General features: G+C 37.5%; 1 protein-coding gene and 1 long non-coding RNA gene across 2 annotated transcripts in view; both read right to left on the bottom strand.

Annotated features, from left to right (window-relative positions):
- Positions 1 to 444: 444 nt before the first annotated feature.
- LOC111826917 lies at positions 445 to 2,826 on the bottom strand. The gene is made up of 2 exons (XR_002830370.1): positions 1,361 to 2,826; positions 445 to 1,146 (listed from the first exon to the last, which is right to left on the bottom strand). It is a non-coding gene; the product is annotated as an uncharacterized LOC111826917 (long non-coding RNA).
- Positions 2,827 to 4,205: 1,379 nt separating this feature from the next.
- FNBP1L (formin binding protein 1 like) overlaps positions 4,206 to 12,854 on the bottom strand; it is a 63,815-nt gene continuing 55,166 nt past the window's right edge. The window contains exons 11-14 of the mRNA XM_014459556.1: positions 12,804 to 12,851; positions 12,333 to 12,427; positions 9,623 to 9,771; positions 4,206 to 7,886 (exon numbers count right to left, since the gene is read on the bottom strand). Coding sequence (XP_014315042.1) covers positions 7,708 to 7,886; positions 9,623 to 9,771; positions 12,333 to 12,427; positions 12,804 to 12,851 — 471 coding nt within the window. The 3' untranslated portion in view covers positions 4,206 to 7,707. The remainder of the gene's footprint in view (positions 7,887 to 9,622; positions 9,772 to 12,332; positions 12,428 to 12,803; positions 12,852 to 12,854) is intronic.

Genomic DNA, 12,854 nt, shown 5'->3' with positions numbered 1-12,854 from the left:
TGATATAAAACATTGTACATGTTACACTTATTACTAACAAGACACCAAAAATGAAAAAATGTAAAAAGCAAATTAATATTACAGGCATATAACAATTCATGCACTGATAATGAAGCAGCAGCAATATGATTGCTTTATGGTAGCCTACTGTAATCAACAGGACTCCTTCACTGTAACCTAGCCTATACACTAATGAATGAATCGTTATGAAATTTTTATGGTATACAGTAATACAGTCATATTCGTAATATGGTATTGAAAACATTGTTACTTTTTTAAAAACCACTTACCTGTGATAGTAGGCTGATACACATTATCTCCAATTAGAAGAGAGGCATACTGTACAGTAATGTAATTCTTTGAAAGCAAACTTATAAAACAGTAAGAAAACGAATGCATTATCAATTCTATATTGAATATCACTCATCTTATGCTGATGTAATGAAAATCCACTTCCATAAACTCACTGTACATGATGTTCTACACGATGAACACTTAAGCGATGATGACACGAAAACATCTCATACAGTTCTTACCAGATAGTTATTAGATTTTCACACAAAGACACACACATAGAAAACTGGTAAGTTTATTAACTGTACAGCCTGATGGTTATTTACTATTCATTCAGTGGGAGTGAATCATCACAAAAGGCCTTCATCCTCCTGGTCTTCACATTGAGTAGGCTGGCTAAGAGGTTGGTCTTGCTGTCTCAGGGTTGCAGAGGGAAACAAGATGGAGGAGGTGGAAGGGGAGGCAGGAGAGGCAGGCACACTCAGTGTAACTTTACAGACATATATCATAATTTGTCTTTTTTCTTGCTTTTTCATTTCTCTAAAAATGTTTCTGTACGGTACCAATCCTTCTTCTATTTGCTTTAGTTTCTGTGTCTGTATCATAAAGGGTCCATGTCATAAGAGAAGTCCGAGTAGTCTTGAATAATTAGAACCCTTCTGCCAAATAGTCTAATGTCAATGTGTTTTCTGGCACTGCTTCTTCTGTCTTCTTCCTTATCACCTGACATTGGATTAGAGGTACTCACCTCCATCGTCATCTCCTGTTGATTCCTCTGGGGTGGTGTCTATTAGCTCTTGAATTTCTCCAAGAACCTCATCTTGAAAGCCTTCACACACACACACTCACTCACTTTTAAAAAAAATATATTTTTTAAATTGATTTCAGAGAGAAAGGGAGGGGGAGAGAGAAACATCAATGATAAGAATCATTGCCTCCTTCACACCCCCTACTGGGGATCGAGCCAGCAATCTGGGCATGTGCCCTGACCAGGAATTGAACCATGACCTCATTGTCCATAGGTCAGTTCTCAACCACTGAGCCACACCAGCCAGGCCACACTCACCTTTTTTATTAGTATTTTGTCATATCCACAATCTTGCATGATTTCCTTAATTGGCTCTGTCATAAATCCTGTAAGTCCAGCACAACATCTGGACAGTTTTCTTTATCTGGGACTTGTTTCAGGCTTGATGGCTTTCATACTTCTCCTGTAACTACGAAGGCATCTTCAATAGTATGATCCTTCCAGACTTTCATGTTCTACCAGGTTCTCTTCCATAGTGCGGACAATCCTTTCTCGAGTACCATGTGTAATGAACCTTAAAGGACTCCCTGATTCGGAGGCTGAATAGATGTTGTTTGAGGGCAAGTAGACCACTTTGACACCTTCAGTGTTGAACTCATGGAATTCTGGGTGACTTAGAGCATTATCAAAAGAACTTTAAAGGGCAGTCCCTTACTGGGAAGGTACTTCCAGATTTCAGGGACAAAGCATTGACAGAACCAATCCAGAAAAAAGGTTCTCCTTGTCCAGGCCTTCTTGATGTACAACCGAAAGACTGGCAACTGGTGTTTATCTTTTCTTTTCAGGGCCTGGAGGTTACCAGCTTTCTAGATAAGGGCTGCACTTGCACAAAACAGTCGCATTAACCTATCCCCCATCCTGCCTTAAGCCCTGGTTCTTGCTCCTCTTACTAACAAATTACCTCTGTGGCATTTTTTTTTTCCAGAATAGGGCACTTTCATCTGTTCAGGCAGATAGTCTTTCTCCTTAGTTACTCTCTTAATGGGGTCTGGGAACTTTGTTGCCTATTCATCTGCAGAAGCTACTTCTTCAGTTACCCTGACATATTTTTAATCCAAACCTCTAAAATGACCACACCATTGTTAAACCCTGCAGCCTAAGACCCATCACCTTCTTTTTGCATCAAGTTGTCAAACAATGACTTCACTTTTTCTCAAATTATTCTCCAGTCCAAGCAGCTTGGTCTGCCCAGGCAAGTGAGGGGAAAGGTAGACTTGGAGGTGGAGGTGCAGACAGAGAGGACACACAATGTGATACTCCCATCCGGAGACGTGCCAGGGGCAGAGGGTGGAGCACACAGCGGAAGCTGTGCTGTCACTTGCTAGAGAGTACTCTCTACACTCTACTGGGTATTAAACAGAGTCCTGGTGGAGTCCTTCTCCTCACACCTCCTTAATGCACATGACAGGCCACCCTCCACCACAGAACAAGATGCCCGAGAAAACAAAACTTTACTACAGAAGGGACCATGTCCCCAAACACCTGTGTCTACCCAGTCTCTTCCAGGATCCCCTTGAGCAGGATAGGAGCTTACAAAACCAAAGAGTCCCAAACCTGAAATAATAGTAAATCTATAGTTAAGCCCTTCAGCTTTTGTCCTCAGTGCTTAACCCTTTGGGTGCCAACCAATATCCTAGGAACTATGCTAAAATTGCCAAGGCATTTTTGCTGATTTTAGAGCAGTTTAGGAAAAAAATTATGAATCGCAAGTAAATGAAGTTACATATTCAATATCTTCCACAAAATCGTCATCTTCACAGCAAGAATTGACATACTTAGCAATATCATCATCCCTAATAAAAGCAGACTTAGAACTGGACACTGCAGGAGGAGCGTGATAGCGCTCCCGGCACTTTTGGCGAAAGACAGGAGGAGAGCGATCGCGCTCCCCGGCACTCTAGGGGTTTAAACAATAAACGCATCACAGGGTGTCATGTGTGGTTTGAGATAAACAATACGTACCAGAACTTATATGAGTAACCAGTTTTACTTCTTTTCGGAATTACTATTTACCAACCAATATGGAAATATTTCAGTATTTAGCATTATCTATGGCTATATCCGTGTGCAGTGGCTGAATATCAGGCCTGCTAATACAGAATATGACATGATCTTTGCAAAGCTCAAAAACATGGAAAGTTAATCAGGTTAAGGAAAATACCCATGTGAAAAAATTAAGAAAAATAAAGATAAATTTTTTAACCCCCCAATCTTTTGGCATCTCTTACACTTTCTAGTTTCTTAGAATATTAACAGTGACTATACTCAGGAATATCTTTGATGCCAGGTATATGAGCTCATTGAAATAGGTTTGGTGTTTATAATTTTTTACTTAATACCTCCCTCACAAAGAAAATCTAGCCTTTTCAACAAGGCTGAAGATACTTTTGCTTTTGTTAGGATTGTTTTAAGGATATTATCTTTCCCTAACAAGTAGGATTTGGCTTCCTGATCTTAGTTCAGATAGTAAAAGCCCTTTTCATTTTGCGATTTTTGTTGTTGACACTGTTTTCCTACCGCTTTGTTTTGTATGTGTCCCTACTTCCAGCTTGGCATGGATCTCTAAATTTTGATCTCAACAATTACAATCCCTCATTGTGCAGGATCAAGTAACCACTCATAGTCTCATTTGCCCTTTTAAAAAGCTGAACCTTGTGAAATGAAGACTTCCTAAAATGACAGATATGATCCTATTTATGGCAAACAGAAGACAAAGGTGCTCTCTCTAACTGGTCAGAAATTCAAGCAGAAGCACAGGAAATGCTGAGAGCATGTGGCACAGGGAGAGTTCTTATGGCTGCGGAGGATGAGGTGGTGCATAAGGAAGGTCTGTGAACACAGCTACTGCAGAACAAAGACTTAAAATCCAAACTATTACATTCAACTCAAATCCACTGTAAAGAAATATTAACTTTTTTCCTCTAGGAAAGATTAAGTGCAACTAAAAAGTAGAATTTCCAAAACTGCTTTGCAAAAAACGTTCCTTAACACAGATGTTCCTACTTATGTAACTTATCATCTATTTTGTATTATCTGGAATATAGCACGTTCAAGAACAAAGTCTTTAGTTCACATAGCAATAAGAGATAACACATTACACACCTTAACCGACCATGAAAAGATTGTTTTATTTCATGAAAATATTCTCAACAGAGAACACTATCTTAAACAAAGCACTTACCATTAAGAAATCAACATGTGCACAAAAAGAGTAAAAATTATTGAAAAATTAAAGTTTTGGGACAATTCACATGTTCAAAATTTAAGAATGATTTAAACTGTGCAAGTACAAATGTCTGTCCTATTGTAATAACCCATATACAGGTTGCACTATTCCACGTGAAGGAACTTGCCTCCTAAGGAAGCAAATCCTGCTTTTAGAAAAACAAACAGTAGCTTGAAAAGAACAGTTAGTCCTTACAAGAAAACCTTAAACTTTGCCCTCTGTGGCTGCTAGCCAAACACACACAAGCACTTCAGGCTTTGTACAGAAGACAAACACAGCCAGATCACATTTCCTCCTCATTGCTACCTTTCAAATACGAATAGCACTAGGATTTAAAACTACTTTATGTAGTCTGTCAGTATTGAATAATGTCACATTATATAAATAACCCTGTAACGAGATTCAAAATCTAAACTTCATAGTTTACTAGCCTCAAAAGTAATACACTATACGTCAGCTGTGTAACAGGGGCATATTCGATCTTATGAAGACATTAACTTTCACACAATTGTCATTCAGCTTTAGTATAACTAGTATGAATCAAATAACACTGGGAAAAATTATTAAAGCAGTCACACAGCTTCTAAAATATTGCTTAAAATCCAACAATACACAGACCATTTCACGTTCTCTTTCTTCCCTCAAAACAGTAAAGAACCAAATTAATGAAGCTTCCATTGGTAGAAATATTCCCCCACCCCCACCCTCCTCCCTATTAAACACCACTAAGAACTTAATTAAGATACAAGTCATTAACAGAACCACAAATGCGAGGCAGGACAACATGAGCAATAGGGCACTAACGACAATTATATTTACAAGTATAAACATACAGAAATCTCCATTTTACAAGTAAAAGTGCACATAGATCATTACAAAGTTTCACTAACTTTCATCTGGTTCAAACAAAAGCATCACTTGGAAACAGACTATCATTGTAATAATCAAATGAGAACATGGTAACCCCAAATTAAAAGACAAGTGGGGGAGAGGTCCATAAAACTTCTCATAAAAACACTGAGTAAAGTCAAATGGACTTGAACATGTCTTTAGTCTGGTGCATAAATTTGGAGATGCACCGTCAAACATGGTAGAGCTCTAAAAGCCACCCACCGAGGCTACATCGCAGCTGCAGCAGCCCTGGGAGATAAAGGAGGTCACACTGAGCTGACACATAAGCCCTTTGTGGGATACTGTAGTGGTAGTGTTGGCAATCAACAGATTTAGGCACTCTAGTTTAAGGCAGCATTTGAATGGAAGCAGCTGACTTCTGACAACAGTCCTTTGTCTTGAGGTGGTGAGTATCTTCTGTGTTTACTATGCCAGGATTTCGGTGCTGACTATAGATTCTTCCCAGACTGAGGTGCGGAAGATGTATCACGCTTCAAAGAGTTCTTTCAACTGGGCTGTAGGCTAGAGCATAGATGTTTTCTTTTTCTTATCATAAATACTTCAGGTTCACAAACTAGTTCTTCATAATGCCAAAACTGGAATGTTTGCAGTGGGGAAGTTATAGCAGCATACACAAACAACAGGATGAGAACATTAGTGCTGGAGATGTTTGACAACGTGATTTGCGCTACAAATGTAAAACAAAACTAAGACTTTGACAAGAACAAGGGATTATAAACACATGCCTGAAAAACCTAACTTGCTCACTCTACACATGCAACAGGATGTTAAGCAAACACAGAAGTGGCGCAGGCAGACACTGACAAATGGCCATGGTTCTAACAGACAATGAATCTAAAAGTCAATTAAAACAGAGCTGGGATAGAGATGGTGCTGGTGGGACCGCCAAATGTAAGACAAATTTGACAGCTCTGCATTCTTTCTGATTTGGACGTCATTAAAATAAATGGAAAAAAGGTTAGCCATTGTTAGCTTTTTTTCCTTCATGTGGATAATTGTGAAAGAGGAATTTAAGGACTTAATGACTTTTTAAAACAATGTATGGAAATGCTAATGAAGTTAGTAAAAAATAATGATGTCTGCATGCACTCATGCATCTTGCTTCTCTCATTCTCTCTCTCTGAGCCTGACAACTCTAACACCCTCCCCCCCAAAAGCAGCTGCATGTAACCTCCTTCAACATCTTGCCCATTTCCTCAGAAACCCTCTTCAGGAACCTGCAGTCCAGGAGGAAAAAGAAAAGAACAATTACTGAAGACCTTTGGTAAGACCAAAAGGGGTGTTCAGTTTAAAGCGTCCGTCCTAAATGTCCCTAAAATTATTTTATAGTCAGCTACTGAAAACACCAGAAAAATTTGTAACACAAGCAAAATTAAAGACAAGGCTTGTAGCTGCTTCTTCACTTCATTCCCAGCACAACTAGCACTGCACAATCCTTGATTGTACAGTGCTACCAACAAATGCTTGTTGAAATGAATTGGGGGGAAAAATCTATTGTAATAACTGGTGACCCAGCTAAAATGAGGAAATGCTCTAAACTGTAGTACAGATAACCTCCTCAACCCACTTAATCAAAAGTTTTTCTTTTCAACATAAAACGTGTCAGTACTTCTCCCTCAGTCAAGATTTTCTATCTTAGCTTATTTTAAATCTATTTTCCTATTATAACTGCTAAATAATCACTAAAGTGATATTTCCCAAAGGACATTTTCAAGATAAAAAATACAAGCATTCGATTAAATTGAAAGGGAGCTTGTATGTTCCTGAAAATTACTAGTAAGCCTGAAAATATTATTAGGCCTCAAAAGAAAGCCATTCTATTCACCTAAGAGCTAGACCAGATTGATTTATTTTGGAAGTCTCTTGATTTGCCTACTACAATAGATTTTGTGCTAGGTACATATTTTCTTCTTTTAGAAAACCAAAATTAATAGGGAGGAAAATGAAAATGGTTATATTCTTACTTTATCCAATTAGCCAACTATTATTACTTGTCTTCTTGGAGACTGTAGCTAAATTCAAATGCCTATATAAAACCACTCTTTGGGAATCAGCTTTTTATAGCGTTTCATAGCAGTTTTAATTATTTGAATTTACTACAGTCACTGAGTTTTCTGAAGTGTGTGTATGTACATGTTTGGGAGGGGGTACCTTTTATCTATGGATTCCTGCCCAATAGGTCAAATTTCATTCTTTATAAGGCAGAAAAACACAAATCCTTCACACAGACTTAAGCAAGACATAAAGCAAAAGGCACCAATTAAGCTCCACACCAACATCACTCACGTTAAAGCATCAACGAGAACAGTTTCTTGTGGTCATATTCACATCTTTAAGATCGAGCATTCAGCTCACATAGTGAACAATAAACCATGGATGCCCTTTAAATTTTCTGATGTTATCCCACCCGTTGAGTGTGTTTTTGTTTTAAGTTATCATTCCTATGTCACAAAGCTGCCTGGTTAGTTTAGATGTAAGTTACTGCACCTTTACTGTTTTTCTCTAGAGTTACATCTATGTATGATGTGGGAACGTAGCCTTCTTCACCATTCTGTCTCCGAGCTCTTGTCCATCCATCACCTTTGTCCTCCTCAATAATGTATAGAACTTCACCTTCTTTCATTGCCAGAGTACCTTCATTATGTCCTAGATGAGAGTTTTCATAGTACAAGCATAACTTAAACACAGCAATAATTTCATATAAAAGTTACAAGTAACAACACACAAAATAACATGAAACTCTACTAAATTTCAATGTGCGTAGGTCCACTGACTCTCATTAGCAACATCTCTACTTTGTAGCAATACTTTGTAGTTTACCCAACACTTTCATATACATTGTCTCATGTGAACTCCCAGGCTGGCATTAATATCACCCCCATGTAACAGGTGAAGTATAAGCCACAATGACATATGACTTGCAAGGGTACTCTAACTGATTTCACTACTTCAACTTCTTTCCCAAACTTGAGTGGTATTGCTATCTAGAAAATTCATGAGATGTGGATCAGGAAAATAGTAATAGTAGTAGTAGTAGTAGTAGTAGTAATAATAATAATAATAATGGTAATAGTAATCTGAGCTCCAAGATTAAGCTCTCCCTGAAGTCAGCTAATACAACCCTTCTTTAGTTTAAGACAGTGAGAGGGTGGAAAGAATGTAGCTTAAAGAGAGAGCAGAGAGAAAACTACACTTTGGTGATGGTAGAAGAAGAATGGTTATAGCCACAGAGCACAAACTTTCTTTAAAACCTCATCAGCCTCAGGGCTCTTTCCTCTCAACCCCCAACCCTTCCAACCTGCTTAGCAGTAACTATTTGCACAAATGAATCTTCATATAACATATGCTAAATTCCAACTCTAGTCTCTGGATTACATTATAGCAATATCTTATTTAATACTAGAGGTGCAGTGCACAAAATTCGTGCACAGGTAGGGTCCCTAGCGGCTGCCAGTGGCTGGCTGGAGTCTCCCTTCCTGGGCTGCTGGCTGGGGCCTTCCTTCGTTCTGCGCCACCCCCTGGTGGTCAGCACATGTCATAGCAAGTGATCGAACTCCTGGTCAGTCGAACTCCCGAGGGGACACTTTGCATATTAGACTTTTATATATATATAGATTTTCTTAGAATGAGGAGTAACTAAAGACTTTACACAATTTTAAAACCAATAAAATTGGTGGGGAAGGACCTTAATTCACATACCATTTTACAAAACAACTTATTTATAAAGGTGTTACTGGACTGCTCTGTGATTTGAGGAACAGGATTTTTCAGAATCCTTTTCCCACAAGAGAGGGAAGGGTGAATAAAAGTCTGCAGGAGAGGACCACAATGACTTCCTCCCTTCACACAGTTTGTCATCCAACTCTTGCAGAGGAAAAGATGGCAAAGTCTGAAGCTACCATACTCTCTCCTTCCCTCACCTGAAAATGTGGCCTACAGAGTCAGGATATGGTGGCATTCAGATATGCCATTTGCCATGTGCTTGTCTCCCAATGCTGGCAAGTTACAAGGAAGAGCTTGAAGTGACATCCGCCCACCTCCCACTTCCTGGGTTAGAATACATGATTGAGCTGCTTCAACTTTAATGAGTACATTAAGCATTAGTCACATCTCTGGGGGAAATTCTGTATCAACCAAAGTTGATAATTAAGTAATAATCTGTATTAGTATACTGATAAATAGGTAATTTTCTTTTAATGTCATGTATGGAATGAACATCTCTGTATCTGTAATACAGTTAAACAAAAATATTCATACTAATGAACTAGGATTATAATTATCTGACAATGTACTATTTAGCTGAGGACATTAAAGTAGATAACTCATATATGTAGACTTAAGAAACCAATTTTATCATATATAATGTATTAGAAAAATCATACCATCAAAAGGGTAAATAGCTTTGCAGTGTCCAATAGCAGGCAAAGGATCATCATCTTCAAAGTCATCATCAAACTCATTGTGGTGACCATGCTGTTGGGGTGGCCCACGGACTTCTTGGTTTGCATCATCAGTGTAACTTCCCTCAGGACTATAAAACATAAAATTATCTCTGATCAAGTATCACAAACATGGGAAGCTTTTATATTGTCTCAGGATCAATTCAGAGAATTAAGTATCTATGATATAGTTCCAAATTAAATCTTTATTTTCTTAAAACTGACTCTATCTATCTATCTATCTATCTATCTATCTATCTATCTCTTCTAAAACAAAATGAGTCTTTGTTGAATTTCCTGAAATTAAAAGACTACAATATTCTAGACACATAGCATGTATTCAGTGAATATCTCTCACTATCACCAGGTCTAGAGAAAAAGTAAAGATGTATTAGATACTTGTTTTTCATTATCCTGGATTTATCACATCTCTTTTGCAAGAGGACCCTAAAATTCCTTAGGACCCACCCAGACCCGTGTTCAGTTAAAAGGTTTCAGGTGGCTTGTTCTGTCCTAACTCCAGAGGGCTCATCTTAACTCAGCACTTGTATGGCCAGAGTGACGAGCTGACAAGTAGGACTATAACCCAGTCAGATATAAGAGATGCACAGAGACTTTGCTTGGGATTGTTGAAAGAGAAGCTCCCTTTTCCACTGGACTTGAACCTGGAGAAATATGAGCCTAGAGCTTTGAAAGATTACCATATGAAGCGTTAAAATGAAGCCAAGACAGTGGAAGGCAGAACTGTGAAGTGGAGAGAGCAGAGTCCTGAGGATGTATCATCTGAGCTCCAAGATTAAGCTCTCTCTGAAGTCAGCTAATAAAATCCCTCTTTAGTTTAAGCCAATACGGGCAGAGTATTTCATTCTGTCACTAAAAACCCAAAGACTCCTAATAAAGTTCATTTGCAACTAATCATGTTACCAGGAAAGTTAGTAACTTAGAAAATAAAAAAATAAAAAACTCAGTAATCTAAAGGCATTTTTTTTCTTCACAACCTTTTAAACCAGAGAGAAAAATGTTAATAATTTTGCTAAAGAATCAAATGACTAAGATTTTAATAATGGGGAAATCTATGTGATTAGATTTAACAGCACTTTCAGTATACCTGGAAAACATTTTTTTTTACTTTATCTTTATTGTTTACATTATTACAGATGTCCCTTTTTTACCCCATTGACCCCCCCTCCCCACTCTCGTCCCCTCCCTAGGCCTTCACCCACTACTACCTGTGTCCATGGGTTATACCTATATGCATGTAATTTCTTTGGTTGATCTCTTCCCTGCCCTCCACCCCCTTCACTCTGAGGATCCTCAGTTTATTGCATGCTTTCATGTCTCTGGATCTATTTTGTTTGTCAGTTTATTTTGTTCATTAGATTTCACATATAAGTGAGATCATGTGATATTTCTCTTTCACTATGTAGTGGATAAAAAAAGCTGTGGTAGGTTTACACAATGGAATAATGTACAGCTGTAAAAAAGGGGATCTCTTACCCTTTGAGACAGCATGGAGGGACCTAGAGAGTATTATGCTAAGTGAAATAAGTCAGTGGAAGACATGTTTTTAAATAACACAAGCCAAATAGATTAATTATTAAAATCTAGGTTTTATCTAATAACAAAACCCAATATATTTGGGGGTGTTGTTTGATATACTGAAGATATGTACTCTTTCAAAAAATGATAATGGAGAGGAGAAACTAATATTTGTCAAGAACATACTATAACCAGGTTTTTACTACTGGGTGCTTTATGTACATTACTTCATTTATTACTAATAACCTGAATAAGGGGTATTTTAATCTCTACTTTATATTTGAGGGCACTGAGACTCAGAGAGAATTAAAAATGAACTTAATCAAATTATAGTGTAATTAAGTAGTAAACTAAGATCTCTCAAATTCTTCTCTAAGGTGAGTTCTAATTTGTTGGACTTTATTTTTTTTAATATTTTTTTATTGATTTCAGAGAGGAAGGGAGAGGGAAAGAAAGATAGAAACATCAATGATGAGAGAGAATCATTGTTTGGCTGCCCCCTGCATACCCCCTACTGGGGCTCAAGCCTGAAACCCAGGCATGTGCCTGGAATGGGAATCGAAAAGTGACTTCCTGTTTCATAGATCAATGCTCAACCACTGAGCCACGCCGGCTGGGCTAATTTGTTGGACTTTATTATAAAAAAGAAAAAGACATATTACAATAAGGGAAATGCCACAATGATATGAAAACATGGAAACTTAGCAAAGTGCCTTTTGGAAGCTCTGGTCTAAACTAACAATACACATTTTTCACAAAACTGTGAGCAAGTTGACAGTTAAATTTTTCTTTGGCATTAGCTACCCAACTCCATCTATTAGGGCATCTCCCCAGGCCTGAGGAGCCTATGCCTCCAGATTATAGCTCCAAGAACTTTCTATGTTCCCATCTCTGTTTGGGATGCATGACAAACAAACTGAGCAGCAATATGAAATTTCATACTTCACCTATAGCTATTATAAAGAAACAGAAAATTTAGGTTCGAAAGACTGATGTTATTAAAGCCAAATTTGTTAAATGAGGGAGGAAGAAAAAAATTATATGAAGTTTAGAAAAAAAAGTGAGAAAAGTTTGGGAGAAAAGAAGAAATACAAATAAAATACAAAAAAATGACCTTTCTCGTCCCTGTGTTACAAGATGATTTATGTCACTGCTATGTCTTCTGTCTCCTCTCCCACCTGTTTTGCCTTCAACTTCAGAGAGCCATGCCTTAGGAAAAAAATAAGTAAAACTGAGCTTAATAAATACTTTTAAGAGCTCATAAGATATTCTACATTTAAAATGTGCTTTGAGTTGTTATGATTATGTAATTCTCAGCGAAGGGAAACCTTTATTCCAGTTTGGTCAATGATCAACTTTATGGCTAATAAAAAATAGTTTAAGTGTTTATTTTTATATATCATTTTTAATTTAAAAACTTCAACAAGGGACTAAACATTATGTACCATATGATACCTTACTTTTAGTTCATGAGCACTGAAATTAAATAAATATTTGAAGATAATTCTAGCAAAAACTAACCTATCATGATGAAATTTATACAAACGAATTTATCTCAGACAACTGCTAAATAACAAATCTCTACCTCATTCTTGTGGATTTCCGGTCGCAGGCGGTCAATATTATTCATGGTCTC

This window comes from Myotis lucifugus, unplaced genomic scaffold, assembly GCF_000147115.1.
Source record: "Myotis lucifugus unplaced genomic scaffold, Myoluc2.0 scaffold_110, whole genome shotgun sequence".
NCBI lineage: Eukaryota > Metazoa > Chordata > Mammalia > Chiroptera > Vespertilionidae > Myotis > Myotis lucifugus.
Note: the sequence above shows the minus strand (reverse complement) of the source record. Positions and strands in the feature narration are given on the sequence as shown.